Raw genomic sequence first — 17927 nt, forward strand, 5'->3', positions numbered from 1 at the left:
TGCCATATGCTTTCTTCTCGCTTGCCAATAGCTACATAGTGAGTAGTTGGGATCGTGTGCTCGCGAATCCCTGACGAAATCCTGACAGAGTGACGGCAACGGTGAGATATTGTGTGGTCTTCCTGGTGTCGCCCCTGTTGCTGTGAAACCCTTACACTTGCCAACATATGTAATGTGGAGTGCCAGCGCTTGGTGACTGTAACATACCTGGTGGTGGGCTTGCATGGTGCACCATCTCTCACTATGCAAGATCGCAAACTTGATCATCAGTCCAGTCTGCTAGCCTGGCTTCTTTCCATGCTGTCTGTTTGTCTCTGTTCTGACTGCTTAGGGCGGCAGCCTGGTCACTTCCTGTTTCTTGTAGCTGCTGTGGGCACACACCTAATGCGTCCTCAGCCTATTGCTGTCAGTCACTGGACATTTAAACCAGCTTCACCTGGAAGCTGATGCCTGAGCAACTTTAACATTCAGTGTGCTCCTTGACTCTGAATGTGCCAGGTCCTGTTCTGTTTTTCTTGCCTGTCTGCCTTCCTGGAGGCTGTATTTCCAGGCCTGTCTGAACACGCTCCTAGCCTGTTCGTTTCTGCCTCTTGGGGCCGTATACCCAGGCTCGTTCCTGTATTTCGCTGCAGTAACAGTTCCTATCTGAACTGTCTCCTAACCTGTTACTTGTTTTGTCTCTATGTCCGTTTCCTCCCTTTTGCTGCAGTGTCTGAACCAGCTCTTGGCTATACCTAGGCTCGTTCTTGTATTTCGTTGCAGTGCAGTTCCTGTCTAAACTGTCTTCTAACCTGTTACCTGTTACCTGTTTTGTCCCTATGTCCGTTTCCTCCCTTTTTCTGCAGTGTCTGAACCAGCACTTGGCTATACCTAGGCTCGTTCTTGTATTTCGTTGCAGTACAGTTCCTGTCTGAACTGTCTCCTAACCTGTTACCTGTTTTGTCTCTTTGTCCGTTTCCTCTCTTTTTCTGCAGATTCTGAACCAGCACTTGGCTATACCTAGGCTCGTTCCTGTATTTCGTTGCAGTACAGTTCCTGTCTGAACTGTCTCCTAACCTGTTACCTGTTTTGTCTCTTTGTCCGTTTCCTCTCTTTTTCTGCAGAGTCTGAACTTGCACCTAACTCCTACTCGTTGTCGCTGTACTTCTGTTTGTGAGTTTGGAGTCCACTCGCTACTTCCTTGCAAGTACCTTGTGTGTATCTGGTTCTGCCTTTTCCTTCCAGTCTGATCCGTGTGAACAGAGCCCTTTCCCCTCTGCTCTGCCTTTGCTCACCGCTTTGGCGGTTTATCTCTGTTCTGCCTTACTTACTGCTCTGGCGGTTTCTGCCCGCTCTGCTCTGCTTTGTTCACCGCACTTGCGGTTTCGCTCTGCTCAGCCTTGTCCACCGCGCCTGCGGTTTCGCTAAGCTCAGCCTTGTCCACCGCATCTGCGGTTTCGCTCTGCTCAGCCTTGTCCACCGCATCTGCGGTTTCGCTCTGCTCAGCCCTGTCCACCGCACTTGCGGTTTCGCTCTGCTCAGCCCTGTCCACCGTACTTGCGGTTTCTCTCTGCTCAGCCCTGTCCACCGCACTTGCGGTTTCGCTCTGCTCAGCCCTGTCCACCGCACTTGCGGTTTCGCTCTGCTCAGCCCTGTCCACCGCACTTGCGGTTTTGCTCTGCTCAGCCTTGTCTGCTTGATTACCGCATCTGCGGCTCTGAACCCATCTCCTAGTCTGTACTGGACCCTACCCAGCCGGTGCTCTAACCTGCCTGTTTCTGTATTCCCCGGTGTGGGTCAACAGCCGTGTCCGGTGTCTGACCTGGAGTCGCACCTGGTCCCTCTGCTCGGTTCCTCCCTGGTGCACAGGCGTCGTATGCCGTCGTGCAACCTTGGTCGGATCGGGTAAATACTTAGTTACGCCCCTCCAGGCACTCTCCGGTTCATGGTCCAGTGGGATCACTAATCTCGCACATGCCAGTCAGCCCGGGCGTGTGCATAACAGTGACATTGCACACCAGTTGGTGAGCTGGTATTTGCAAGCGATGCTGCAACACTGCCAGACCCAGACCAGTAGCTGCTGTAGGTGACTTGCAGAAATGGGCGCACATGCGGCATACCTTCATAAGTAGCTCAGGGAAATCTGGGTAAGTTTTCAAAAACTGCTGATTCACTAAATTGAGCACGTTGGCCAGGCATAGTAGGTGCGGGAGGTTGCCAAGCTACAGAACTGCCATCAGGTTATTGCTATTGTCAAACACGACCATGCCTGGATGTAGGTTCAGTGGTGAGAGCCACAGATCTGTCTGGTATGTTAGACCTTTCAGCCACTCTGACGCGGTGTGCGGTTTGTTACCTAAGCAGATTAACTTCAGCAGAGCCTGTTGCCGCTTCACCGAGGCAGTGCTTCCAGCTTGCGACTAATATGGATTACAATTTGGAGATGGAGGATGAAGAGGAGGAGGGGTTGCAGGAACTGGTGTAGGAGGTGGGTGGGGGAAACCCTGATGGAACTAGATCCTGCAATTCTATGCATCCGCAGCACGTGTGCTGTCCCAGGGTCCAACTCGGTCCCGGCTGCCACGAGGTTCACCCAGTGTACTGTCAGGGAAATGTAGCATCCCTAGCCATAACCACTTGTCCATTGTGGTTGTTAAACGGACCTTTCCAGTAACTGCACTAGTCAAGCCACGGGTGTTGTTTTGGGACAGGTGCTGGTGAAAGACAGGGACGGCATACCCACAAAGATAATGGCGGCTGGGGACTGGGTACCGAGAGATAGAGGCCACCATGAGGTTGTGGAAAGCCTCAGGGTCCTCAACCCTAAATGGCAACATTTCCAGGGCACCAGTCTGGACATGTGCCCATTTAGTGTTTGGGTCTGTGGGTTGGTGGCTGGGTATTTGTGTATGCGTTCTAAGGCCTGGGGTAGGGACTGCTGAACGCTGCACTGGGACAAGGAAGTGGACGCGGTTACTGGTGGTGGTTGCGAATGTGCAATGAAAGGTGCAGGGCGGGAGGCATTTGCACCTGTGTCATGGATAGGGCATTGGCAAGCACAGGGGAAGAAGCAGTTGTGTCACTTGCAGGTCAACATTGTGGACCCAGGTGTTTGGCCCACCTAGTCGGGTGCATGATGACATGTGCCTGAGCATGCTGGTGGTAGTCAGACCCCTGCTGCTTGGTAAGGCACAGGTTGCAAATGACCATTTGTTTATCGTCTACACTTTCTTTAAAAAAAGCACCAGACTGGGGAACACCTAACCCTTGGCCTGGGAACTTGCCACGTGTGGGTACTGTGGGGAACAGTTACCCCTTCTCCCTCGGGCCACCCCACTGCCTCTTCCTGCCTGTTGCGGTGCTGCAGATCGCTTCCCCTCTGCTCTGCTGTCCTCCCTCTGTATGGCACCTTCCCGGGTTGGGTCAGTAACTTCATCGTCCACTGCCTAGTCTTCCACTTCCGCATCCTGGTCCTCCTGACTTGTTGACATAACATCACTTGTTGGTAACTGTGTCTCATCATCATCTACCTCTTGAGACACTAATTTCCGTTCCCTGACGTTTTCTTATTCTGACTGTGGCTGCTCAAATATTTGGGCATCACTACACACGAGTTGCTCATGTCCCTCTTGAAACATGCTTGGCGAGAGGCCAAAATCTATAAATGGAATTTTAAAGAGCTCCTTGGAGTCTCCAAGGGTGGGATCACTTGTCTCCTGGGACTTGCCATGGTGGGAGGAAGTAGGATCAGGGTGAGAATTATGTGGTCCAGACTCTTGGCTAGTGAGACTGGACAGTGTGGAAGACAGGGTGGTGCTGGAAAAGAGACTGGCTTCAAGAGTCATATCCAGCGCCCCCTTGCAAAGTGGGACAGGAAGCTAGTTCTCGTGGATGTGCATGTATGTTGTGCTCCCAGGGCAGGAACAGTTTAAGCTGGCCCACGGCCTCAGCCTCTGCGTGCACCATCAGCAGCACGTCCACTTCCCTGTCCCTTACCACACACCTTGCACTTTTTAAATTAGAAATTTAATATATGCCTGAAAACTTTATGATATTAATTGGAAAAATAATGTTTTGTCCTGAAAAGGAGTGTTGTTTTAACGGTGGTATATAAGTACTGCAATAGCAATATTAAACCCTACCTAGATGCCTCTAAGCATAAACTATCCTTCCACTCAATGCAGGTAACAATGGTTTTACTACGGTAAGGAAAATATTTTGCTGTGACGAGGACTGTTGTTTTAACGGTGCAGCAGTGGTATACAAGTACTGCAATAGTATTATTATTAAACCCTGCCTATATTCCTGCTCTAAACTACACTCTCCCTCATATAACAACTCTCCCTGACCTGCTTCCTGACCATAGTGTGCCGAGCATCGTGTCACCGAGTCTTATACATGCATGGCGCCCGAGCTCCTGTGATACCCGATGGAGTACAGAGCTTGCAGGAGCATCCTGATGCTGCATCGAGTGTCGCTCATCACTAGACCTCAGCTGTAAGGCACTATAACTGTGCTGGTATCTCTTTCTGCTCTACCACTATATGGTCACCATGTGATGGTAATATCAGTGGTGGTCTTTGTATAGTGAGTTATTTTCAGTAACAGCATTATCATCTGCTGAGGTTCCCTTATACCCAATACTAGGGTGCACCACGGTTACCTGGTTAGTAGCCACTCAGATGTTTCACCCCCCCACCCTGAGCTGAATCCCTAGCTACACCTTTATTAAAATAAACCTCCCAGATGTGAAGGTTCCTGGGGCCCCAAGTCCATCCCCTGTAAGTTAATGGGGGTGTTCTGGAAGTAATTCTGTCACTCCTCAAAGAGTTTATGTTTGACTAGTCAGGAGCCATTCATTCAGGCGCCATGTAAATATTAGTTCCAAAAAGTGAACCTCAACAGATGCCACGTCATGATCTGACCACAGACACGGTCCGGCTTCCCGTTAACCTCAGATGTTCATGTTGTAAAGGCTCCAATAGAGAACAAATGTAAGAAAAAGCTGATCGGGTCCAGAGGTGAAGCACCAGCGTCCCCGCATCCTCCATGCGTTATTTGGCGGCCCCCCGCGTCTACACTGCTGGATCACCACAAGTTCCACAACTCCTCTACAGGTACACGATGCCCTATATTGTCCAGCATCTGGGAGAAGACATACAAGACCTGAGGATCGAGGATACACACAACATCTGGGAGCCATATAAACATCACCCAAAAAGGATTTATAGGTTTAATACAGGAAATAAGGGATAAAGCCGGCCAGGGATGATGCAGAATAGGAATGATGCCGGTCATGGATGATGCCGGGCAGGGATGATGCGGGATAGGCATGATGCCCGGCAGGGATGATGCCGGGCAGGGCTGATGCAGAATAGGAATGATGTGGAATAGGGATGATGCAGAATAGAAATGATGCCGGTCATGGATGATGCCGGGCAGGGATGATGCGGGATAGGGATGATGCGGGTCAGGGATGATGCCGGGCAGGGATGATGCCGGGCAGGGATGATGCCGTGCAGGGATGATGCGGGATAGGGATGATGCCGGGCAGGGATGATGCGGGATAGGGATGATGCCGGGCAGGGATGATGCCAGGCAGGGATGATGCGGGATAGGGATGATGCCCGGCAGGGATGATGCCGGGCAGGGCTGATGCTGGGCAGGGATGATGCCGGGCAGGGATGATGCGGGATAGGGATGATGCAGGATAGGGATGATGCCGGCCAGGGATGATGCAGGATAGGGATGATGCAGGATAGGGATGATGCCGGGCAGGGATGATGCGGGATAGGGATGATGCAGGATAGGGATGATGCCGGGCAGGGATGATGCGGGATAGGGATGATGCGGGATAGGGATGATGCGGGATAGGGATGATGCGGGATAGGGATGATGCCAGGCAGGGATGATGCGGGATAGGGATGATGCCCGGCAGGGATGATACCGGGCAGGGCTGATGCCGGGCAGGGATGATGCCGGGCAGGGATGATGCGGGATAGGGATGATGCGGGATAAGGATGATGCCGGCCAGGGATGACGCCGGCCAGGGATGACGCGGAATAGAGATGATGCGGGATAGGGATGATGCCCGGCAGGGATGATGCCAGGCAGGGATGATGCGGGATAGGGATGATGCCCGGCAGGGATGATACCGGGCAGGGCTGATGCCGGGCAGGGATGATGCCGGGCAGGGATGATGCGGGATAGGGATGATGCGGGATAGGGATGATGCGGGATAGGGATGATGCCAGGCAGGGATGATGCCGGGCAGGGATAATGCGGAATAGGGATGATGCGGGATAGGGATGATGCGGGATAGGGATGATGCCGGGCAGGGATAATGCGGAATAGGGATGATGTGGGATAGGGATGATGCGGGATAGGGATGATGCGGGATAGGGATGATGCGGGATAGGGATGATGCAGGATAGGGATGATGCAGGATAGGGATGATGCGGGATAGGGATGATGCCGTGCAGGGATGATGCGGGATAAATATGATGCCGGGCAGGGTTGATGCAGAATAGGGATGATGCGGGATAAATATGATGCCGGGCAGGGATGATGCAGGATAGCGATGATGCGGGATAAGGATGATGCCGGCCAGGGATGACGCCGGCCAGGGATGACGCGGAATAGAGATGATGCGGGATAGGGATGATGCCCGGCAGGGATGATGCGGGATAAGGATGATGCCGGTCAGGGATGATGCAGAATAGGGATGATGCGGGATAGGGATGACGCCGGGCAGGGATGATGCTGGATAGGGATGACGCCGGGCAGGGATGACGCCGGGCAGGGATGACGTGGGATAGGGATGACGTGGGATAGGGATGATGCCGGTCAAGGATGATGCTGGTGAGAGATAATGTGGGATAGGGATGATGCCAGTCAGGGATGATGCCGGTCAGGGATGATGCAGAATAAGGATGATGCCGGGCAGGGATGATGTGGGATAGGGATGATGCCGGGCAGGGATGATGCCGGGCAGAGATGATGCCAGGCAGGGATGATGCAGAATAAGGATGATGTCGGGCAGGGATGATGTCGGGCAGGGATGATGATCCCGGGCAGGGATGATGTTGGGCAGGGATGATACCGGGCAGGGATGATGTTGGGCAGGGATGATGCTGGGCAGGGATGATGTCGGGCAGGGATGATGATCCCGGGCAGGGATGATGTCGGGCAGGGATGATGTCGGGCAGGGATGATGATCCCGGGCAGGGATGATGTCGGGCAGGGATGATGTCAGGCAGGGATGATGTTGGGCAGGGATGATGTCGGGCAGGGATGATGATCCCGGGCAGGGATGATGTCGGGCAGGGATGATGTCAGGCAGGGATGATGTTGGGCAGGGATGATGTCGGGCAGGGATGATGACCCACCGTCTCTCCAGAATACAAAGTGCATATAAAACATGACTCATAATAATCAGATATCACAATAAGTGTTAGTGCCGGCGTGATCCGAACAGGAAAATAAAGCATCAAATAGGAGAAACTGCAGAACAATGGAGACCGGTCACATGTATACGCTGCTCCACTGATTGATGAGGCCGGTAAATAGTGATTGATGCGTCCAGCGCCAAAATGTTGCCACATCACATTTTCTTTTCACATATGTACTGGAAGTTAGAAGAGCAGTGTTTGGAGTCCCAGAAGCCATCACTGTTCATATGAGCGCAGTCCTCGGCATAATAATGATAGGAACTCGGCTCATTGTCAGCCCAGAAGCTGGAACACAGAAACACAGGGTAAGGAAACATAATACTGCCCCCTGTGGTCATCACTGGTCACTGTGATCTGATACAATACTGCCTCCTGTGGTCATCACTGGTCACTGTGATCTGATACAATACTGCCTCCTGTGGTCATCACTGGTCACTGTGATCTGATACAATACTGCCCCCTGTGGTCATCACTGGTCACTGTGATCTGATACAATACTGCCCCCTGTGGTCATCACTGGTCACTGTGATCTGATACAATACTGCCCCCTGTGGTCATCACTGGTCGCTGTGATCTGATACAATACTGCCCCCTGTGGTCATTACTGCTCACTGTGATCTGATACAATACTGCCCCCTGTGGTCATCACTGGTCACTGTGATCTGATACAATACTGCCCCCTGTGGTCATCACTGGTCGCTGTGATCTGAAACAATACTGCCCCCTGTGGTCATCACTGGTCACTGTGATCTGATACAATACTGCTCCCTGTGGTCATCACTGGTCACTGTTATCTGATACAATACTGCCCCCTGTGGTCATTACTGCTCACTGTGATCTGATACAATACTGCCCCCTGTGGTCATCACTGGTCACTGTTATCTGACACAATACTGCCTCCTGTGGTCATCACTGGTCACTGTGATCTGACACAATACTGCCCCCTGTGGTCATCACTGGTCACTGTGATCTGATACAATACTGCCCCCTGTGGTCATCACTGGTCACTGTGATCTGATACAATACTGCCCCCTGTGGTCATCACTGGTCACTGTGATCTGATACAATACTGCCCCCTGTGGTCATCACTGGTCGCTGTTATCTGATACAATACTGCCCCCTGTGGTCATCACTGGTCACTGTTATCTGACACAATACTGCCCCCTGTGGTCATCACTGGTCACTGTGATCTGATACAATACTGCCCCCTGTGGTCATCACTGGTCACTGTGATCTGATACAATACTGCCCCCTGTGGTCATCACTGGTCATTGTGATCTGATACAATACTGCCTCCTGTGGTCATCACTGGTCGCTGTGATCTGATACAATACTGCCCCCTGTGGTCATTACTGCTCACTGTGATCTGATACAATACTGCCCCCTGTGGTCATCACTGGTCACTGTGATCTGATACAATACTGCCCCCTGTGGTCATCACTGGTCACTGTTATCTGATACAATACTGCCCCCTGTGGTCATTACTGCTCACTGTGATCTGATACAATACTGCCCCCTGTGGTCATCACTGGTCACTGTTATCTGACACAATACTGCCTCCTGTGGTCATCACTGGTCGCTGTGATCTGATACAATACTGCCCCCTGTGGTCATTACTGCTCACTGTGATCTGATACAATACTGCCCCCTGTGGTCATCACTGGTCACTGTGATCTGACACAATACTGCCCCCTGTGGTCATCACTGGTCACTGTGATCTGATACAATACTGCCCCCTGTAGTCATCACTGGTCACTGTGATCTGATACAATACTGCCCCCTGTGGTCATCACTGGTCACTGTGATCTGATACAATACTGCCCCCTGTGGTCATCACTGGTCACTGTTATCTGATACAATACTGCCCCCTGTGGTCATTACTGCTCACTGTGATCTGATACAATACTGCCCCCTGTGGTCATCACTGGTCACTGTGATCTGATACAATACTGCCCCCTGTGGTCATCACTGGTCACTGTGATCTGATACAATACTGCCCCCTGTGGTCATCACTGGTCACTGTTATCTGACACAATACTGCCTCCTGGGGTCATCACTGGTCACAGTGATCTGATACAATACTGCCCCCTGTGGTCATCACTGGTCACTGTTATCTGATACAATACTGCCCCCTGTGGTCATCACTGGTCACTGTTATCTGACACAATACTGCCTCCTGGGGTCATCACTGGTCACTGTGATCTGATACAATACTGCCTCCTGTGGTGATCACTGGTCGCTGTGATCTGATACAATACTGCTCCCTGTGGTCATCACTGGTCACTGTGATCTGATACAATACTGCCTCCTGTGGTGATCACTGGTCGCTGTGATCTGATACAATACTGCTCCCTGTGGTCATCACTGGTCACTGTGATCTGATACAATACTGCCCCCTGTGGTCATCACTGGTCACTGTTATCTGACACAATACTGCCCCCTGTGGTCATCACTGGTCACTGTGATCTGATACAATACTGCCCCCTGTGGTCATCACTGGTCACTGTGATCTGATCCAATACTGCCCCCTGTGGTCATCACTGGTCACTGTGATCTGATCCAATACTGCCCCCTGTGGTCATCACTGGTCACTGTGATCTGATACAATACTGCCCCCTGTGGTGATCACTGGTCACTGTGATCTGATACAATACTGCTCCCTGTGGTCATCACTGGTCACTGTGATCTGATACAATACTGCCCCCTGTGGTCATCACTGGTCACTGTTATCTGACACAATACTGCCCCCTGTGGTCATCACTGGTCACTGTGATCTGATACAATACTGCCCCCTGTGGTCATCACTGGTCACTGTGATCTGATCCAATACTGCCCCCTGTGGTCATCACTGGTCACTGTGATCTGATACAATACTGCCCCCTGTGGTCATCACTGGTCGCTGTTATCTGATACAATACTGCCCCCTGTGGTCATCACTGGTCACTGTGATCTGATACAATACTGCCCCCTGTGGTCATCACTGGTCACTGTGATCTGATACAATACTGCCCCCTGTGGTCATCACTGGTCACTGTGATCTGATACAATACTGCCTCCTGTGGTCATCACTGGTCACTGTGATCTGATACAATACTGCCCCCTGTGGTCATCACTGGTCGCTGTGATCTGACACAATACTGCCCCCTGTGGTAATCACTGGTCACTGTGATCTGATACAATACTGCCCCCTGTGGCCATCACTGGTCACTGTTATCTGATACAATACTGCCCCCTGTGGTCATCAATGGTCACTGTGATCTGATACAATACTGCCCCCTGTGGTCATCACTGGTCACTGTGATCTGATACAATACTGCCCCCTGTGGTCATCACTGGTCGCTGTTATCTGATACAATACTGCCCCCTGTGGTGATCACTGGTCACTGTGATCTGATACAATACTGCCCCCTGTGGTCATCACTGGTCACTGTGATCTGATACAATACTGCCCCCTGTGGTCATCACTGGTCACTATGATCTGATACAATACTGCCCCCTGTGGTCATCACTGGTCACTGTGATCTGATACAATACTGCCTCCTGTGGTCATCACTGGTCACTGTGATCTGATACAATACTGCTCCCTGTGGTCATCACTGGTCACTGTTATCTGATACAATACTGCTCCCTGTGGTCATCACTGGTCACTGTGATCTGACACAATACTGTCCCCTGTGGTCATCACTGGTCACTGTGACCTGATACAATACTGCCCCCTGTGGTCATCACTGGTCACTGTGATCTGATACAATACTGCCCCCTGTGGTCATCACTGGTCACTGTGATCTGATACAATACTGCCCCGTGTGGTCATCACTGGTCACTGTGATCTGATACAATACTGCCCCCTGTGGTCATCACTGGTCACTGTGATCTGATACAATACTGCCCCCTGTGGTCATCACTGGTCACTGTGATCTGATACAATACTGCCCCCTGTGGTCATCACTGGTCGCTGTGATCTGATACAATACTGCCCCCTGTGGTCATCACTGGTCTCTGTGATCTGATACAATACTGCCCCCTGTGGTCATCACTGGTCACTGTGATCTGATACAATACTGCCCCCTGTGGTCATCACTGGTCACTGTGATCTCATACAATATTGCCCCCTGTGGTCATCACTGCTCACTGTGATCTGATACAATACTGCCCCCTGTGGTCATCACTGGTCACTGTGATCTGATACAATACTGCCCCCTGTGGTCATCACTGGTCACTGTTATCTGATACAATACTGCCCCCTGTGGTCATCACTGGTCACTGTTATCTGACACAATACTGCCTCCTGTGGTCATCACTGGTCGCTGTGATCTGATACAATACTGCCCCCTGTGGTCATCACTGGTCACTGTGATCTGATACAATACTGCCCCCTGTGGTCATCACTGGTCACTGTTATCTGACACAATACTGCCTCCTGTGGTCATCACTGGTCGCTGTGATCTGATACAATACTGCCCCCTGTGGTCAATACTGCTCACTGTGATCTGATACAATACTGCCCCCTGTGGTCATCACTGGTCACTGTGATCTGACACAATACTGCCCCCTGTGGTCATCACTGGTCACTGTGATCTGATACAATACTGCCCCCTGTAGTCATCACTGGTCACTGTGATCTGATACAATACTGCCCCCTGTGGTCATCACTGGTCACTGTGATCTGATACAATACTGCCCCCTGTGGTCATTACTGCTCACTGTGATCTGATACAATACTGCCCCCTGTGGTCATCACTGGTCACTGTGATCTGATACAATACTGCCCCCTGTGGTCATCACTGGTCACTGTGATCTGATACAATACTGCCCCCTGTGGTCATCACTGGTCACTGTTATCTGACACAATACTGCCTCCTGGGGTCATCACTGGTCACAGTGACCTGATACAATACTGCCCCCTGTGGCCATCACTGGTCACTGTTATCTGATACAATACTGCCCCCTGTGGTCATCACTGGTCACTGTGATCTGATACAATACTGCTCCCTGTGGTCATCACTGGTCACTGTGATCTGATACAATACTGCCCCCTGTGGTCATCACTGGTCACTGTTATCTGACACAATACTGCCCCCTGTGGTCATCACTGGTCACTGTGATCTGATACAATACTGCCCCCTGTGGTCATCACTGGTCACTGTGATCTGATCCAATACTGCCCCCTGTGGTCATCACTGGTCACTGTGATCTGATCCAATACTGCCCCCTGTGGTCATCACTGGTCACTGTGATCTGATACAATACTGTCCCCTGTGGTGATCACTGGTCACTGTGATCTGATACAATACTGCTCCCTGTGGTCATCACTGGTCACTGTGATCTGATACAATACTGCCCCCTGTGGTCATCACTGGTCGCTGTTATCTGATACAATACTGCCCCCTGTGGTCATCACTGGTCACTGTGATCTGATACAATACTGCCCCCTGTGGTCATCACTGGTCACTGTGATCTGATACAATACTGCCCCCTGTGGTCATCACTGGTCACTGTGATCTGATACAATACTGCCTCCTGTGGTCATCACTGGTCACTGTGATCTGATACAATACTGCCCCCTGTGGTAATCACTGGTCACTGTGATCTGATACAATACTGCCCCCTGTGGTCATCACTGGTCACTGTGATCTGATACAATACTGCCCCCTGTGGCCATCACTGGTCACTGTTATCTGATACAATACTGCCCCCTGTGGTCATCAATGGTCACTGTGATCTGATACAATACTGCCCCCTGTGGTGATCACTGGTCACTGTGATCTGATACAATACTGCTCCCTGTGGTCATCACTGGTCACTGTGATCTGATACAATACTGCCCCCTGTGGTCATCACTGGTCGCTGTTATCTGATACAATACTGCCCCCTGTGGTGATCACTGGTCACTGTGATCTGATACAATACTGCCCCCTGTGGTCATCACTGGTCACTGTGATCTGATACAATACTGCCCCCTGTGGTCATCACTGGTCACTATGATCTGATACAATACTGCCCCCTGTGGTCATCACTGGTCACTGTGATCTGATACAATACTGCCTCCTGTGGTCATCACTGGTCACTGTGATCTGATACAATACTGCTCCCTGTGGTCATCACTGGTCACTGTTATCTGATACAATACTGCTCCCTGTGGTCATCACTGGTCACTGTGATCTGACACAATACTGCCCCCTGTGGTCATCACTGGTCACTGTGACCTGATACAATACTGCCCCCTGTGGTCATCACTGGTCACTGTGATCTGATACAATACTGCCCCCTGTGGTCATCACTGGTCACTGTGATCTGATACAATACTGCCCCCTGTGGTCATCACTGGTCACTGTGATCTGATACAATACTGCCCCGTGTGGTCATCACTGGTCACTGTGATCTGATACAATACTGCCCCCTGTGGTCATCACTGGTCACTGTGATCTGATACAATACTGCCCCCTGTGGTCATCACTGGTCACTGTGATCTGATACAATACTGCCCCCTGTGGTCATCACTGGTCGCTGTGATCTGATACAATACTGCCCCCTGTGGTCATCACTGGTCTCTGTGATCTGATACAATACTGCCCCCTGTGGTCATCACTGGTCACTGTGATCTGATACAATACTGCCCCCTGTGGTCATCACTGGTCACTGTGATCTGATACAATACTGCCCCCTGTGGTCATCACTGGTCACTGTGATCTCATACAATACTGCCCCCTGTGGTCATCACTGCTCACTGTGATCTGATACAATACTGCCCCCTGTGGTCATCACTGGTCACTGTGATCTGATACAATACTGCCCCCTGTGGTCATCACTGGTCACTGTGATCTGATACAATACTGCCCCCTGTGGTCATCACTGGTCACTGTGATCTGATACAATACTGCCTCCTGTGGTCATCACTGGTCACTGTGACCTGATACAATACTGCCCCCTGTGGTCATCACTGGTCACTGTGATCTGATACAATACTGCCCCCTGTGGTCATCACTGGTCACTGTGATCTGATACAATACTGCCTCCTGTGGTCATCACTGCTCACTGTGATCTGATACAATACTGCCCCCTGTGGTAATCACTGGTCACTGTGATCTGATACAATACTGCTCCCTGTGGTCATCACTGGTCACTGTGATCTGATACAATACTGCCTCCTGTGGTCATCACTGGTCACTGTGATCTGATACAATACTGCCTCCTGTGGTCATCACTGGTCACTGTGATCTGATACAATACTGCTCCCTGTGGTCATCACTGGTCACTGTGATCTGATACAATACTGCTCCCTGTGGTCATCACTGGTCACTGTGATCTGATACAATACTGCCCCCTGTGGTCATCACTGGTCGCTGTGATCTGATACAATACTGCCTCCTGTGGTCATCACTGGTCACTGTGATCTGATACAATACTGCCTCCTGTGGTCATCACTGGTCACTGTTATCTGATACAATACTGCCCCCTGTGGCCATCACTGGTCATTGTGATCTGATACAATACTGCCCCCTGTGGTCATCACTGGTCACTGTGATCTGATACAATACTGCCTCCTGTGGTCATCACTGGTCACTGTGATCTGATACAATACTGCCCCCTGTGGTCATCACTGGTCGCTGTGATCTGATACAATACTGCCCCCTGTGGTCATCACTGGTCACTGTGATCTGATACAATACTGCCCCCTGTGGTCATCACTGGTCACTGTGATCTGATACAATACTGCCCCCTGTGGTCATCACTGGTCACTGTGATCTGATACAATACTGCCCCCTGTGGTGATGACTGGTCACTGTGATCTGATACAATACTGCCCCCTGTGGTCATCACTGGTCACTGTGATCTGATACAATACTGCCCCCTGTGGTCATCACTGGTCACTGTGATCTCATACAATACTGCCCCCTGTGGTGATCACTGGTCACTATGATCTGATACAATACTGCCTCCTGTGGTCATCACTGGTCACTGTGATCTGATACAATACTGCCCCCTGTGGTCATCACTGCTCACTGTGATCTGATACAATACTGCCCCCTGTGGTCATCACTGGTCACTGTGATCTCATACAATACTGCCCCCTGTGGTCATCACTGCTCACTGTGATCTGATACAATACTGCTCCCTGTGGTCATCACTGGTCACTGTGATCTGATACAATACTGCCTCCTGTGGTCATCACTGGTCACTGTGATCTGACACAATACTGCCCTCTGTGGTGATCACTGGTCACTGTGATCTGATACAATACTGCCCCCTGTGGTCATCACTGGTCACTGTGATCTGATACAATACTGCCCCCTGTGGTCATCACTGGTCACTGTGATCTGATACAATACTGCCCCCTGTGGTCATCACTGGTCACTGTGATCTGATACAATACTGCCCCCTGTGGTCATCACTGGTCACTTTTATCTGATACAATACTGCCTCCTGTGGTCATCACTGGTCACTGTGATCTGATACAATACTGCCCCCTGTGGTCATCACTGGTCACTGTGACCTGATACAATACTGCCTCCTGTGGTCATCACTGGTCACTGTGATCTGACACAATACTGCCCTCTGTGGTGATCACTGGTCACTGTGATCTGATACAATACTGCCCCCTGTGGTCATCACTGGTCACTGTGATCTGATACAATACTGCCCCCTGTGGTCATCACTGGTCACTGTGATCTGATACAATACTGCCCCCTGTGGTCATCACTGGTCACTGTGATCTGATACAATACTGCTCCCTGTGGTCATCACTGGTCACTGTGATCTCATACAATACTGCCCCCTGTGGTCATCACTGGTCACTGTGATCTGATACAATACTGCCCCCTGTGGTCATCACTGGTCACTGTGATCTGATACAATACTGCCCCCTGTGGTCATCACTGGTCACTGTGATCTGATACAATACTGCCTCCTGTGGTCATCACTGGTCACTGTGATCTGACACAATACTGCCCCCTGTGGTGATCACTGGTCACTGTGATCTGATACAATACTGCCCCCTGTGGTCATCACTGGTCACTGTGATCTGATACAATACTGCTCCCTGTGGTCATCACTGGTCACTGTGATCTCATACAATACTGCCCCCTGTGGTCATCACTGGTCACTGTGATCTCATACAATACTGCCCCCTGTGGTCATCACTGGTCACTGTGATCTCATACAATACTGCCCCCTGTGGTCATCACTGGTCACTGTGACCTGATACAATACTGCCCCCTGTGGTCATCATTGGTCACTGTGATTTGATACAATACTGCCCCCTGTGGTCATCACTGGTCACTGTGATCTGATACAATACTGCCCCCTGTGGTCATCACTGGTCACTGTTATCTGACACAATACTGCCCCCTGTGGTCATCACTGGTCACTGTGATCTCATACAATACTGCCCCCTGTGGTCATCACTGGTCACTGTGATCTGATACAATACTGCCCCCTGTGGTCATCACTGGTCACTGTTATCTGATACAATACTGCCCCCTGTGGTCATCACTGGTCACTGTGATCTGATACAATACTGCCCCCTGTGGTCATCACTGATCACTGTGATCTGATACAATACTGCCCCCTGTGGTCATCACTGGTCACTGTTATCTGATACAATACTGCCCCCTGTGGTCATCACTGGTCACTGTGATCTGATACAATACTGCCCCCTGTGGTCATCACTGGTCACTGTGATCTGATACAATACTGCCCCCTGTGGTCATCACTGGTCACTGTGATCTGATACAATACTGCCCTCTGTGGTCATCACTGGTCACTGTGATCTGATACAATACTGCCCCCTGTGGTCATCAGTGGTCGCTGTGATCTGATACAATACTGCCCCCTGTGGTCATCACTGGTCACTGTGATCTGATACAATACTGCCCCCTGTGGTCATCACTGGTCACTGTGATCTGATACAATACTGCCCCCTGTGGTCATCACTGGTCACTGTGACCTGATACAATACTGCCCCCTGTGGTCATCACTGGTCACTGTGATCTGATACAATACTGCCTCCTGTGGTCATCACTGGTCACTGTGATCTGATACAATACTGCCCCCTGTGGTCATCACTGATCACTGTGATCTGATACAATACTGCCCCCTGTGGTCATCACTGGTCACTGTGATCTGATACAATACTGCCCCCTGTGGTCATCACTGGTCACTGTGATCTGACACAATACTGCCTCCTGTGGTCATCACTGGTCACTGTGATCTGATACAATACTGCCTCCTGTGGTCATCACTGGTCACTGTGATCTGATACAATACTGCCCCCTGTGGTCATCACTGGTCACTGTGATCTGACACAATACTGCCTCCTGTGGTCATCACTGGTCACTGTGATCTGATACAATACTGCCCCCTGTGGTCATCACTGATCACTGTGATCTGATACAATACTGCCCCCTGTGGTCATCACTGGTCACTGTGATCTGATACAATACTGCCCCCTGTGGTCATCACTGGTCACTGTGACCTGATACAATACTGCCCCCTGTG

At 50.8% G+C, this 17927-nt stretch overlaps 1 protein-coding gene across 1 annotated transcript in view; it reads right to left on the minus strand.

The window, feature by feature from the left end:
- Positions 1 to 5198: 5198 nt before the first annotated feature.
- Positions 5199 to 17927, minus strand: part of LOC141167194 (asialoglycoprotein receptor 1-like) — a 230250-nt gene continuing 217521 nt past the window's right edge. Inside the window, exon 10 of the mRNA XM_073654628.1 lies at positions 5199 to 7715. Coding sequence (XP_073510729.1) covers positions 7583 to 7715 — 133 coding nt within the window. The 3' untranslated portion in view covers positions 5199 to 7582. The remainder of the gene's footprint in view (positions 7716 to 17927) is intronic.

The sequence above is a fragment of the Phyllobates terribilis genome, unplaced genomic scaffold (assembly GCF_046119375.1).
Source record: "Phyllobates terribilis strain yellow unplaced genomic scaffold, ASM4611937v1 Scaffold_11__3_contigs__length_659146591, whole genome shotgun sequence".
NCBI lineage: Eukaryota > Metazoa > Chordata > Amphibia > Anura > Dendrobatidae > Phyllobates > Phyllobates terribilis.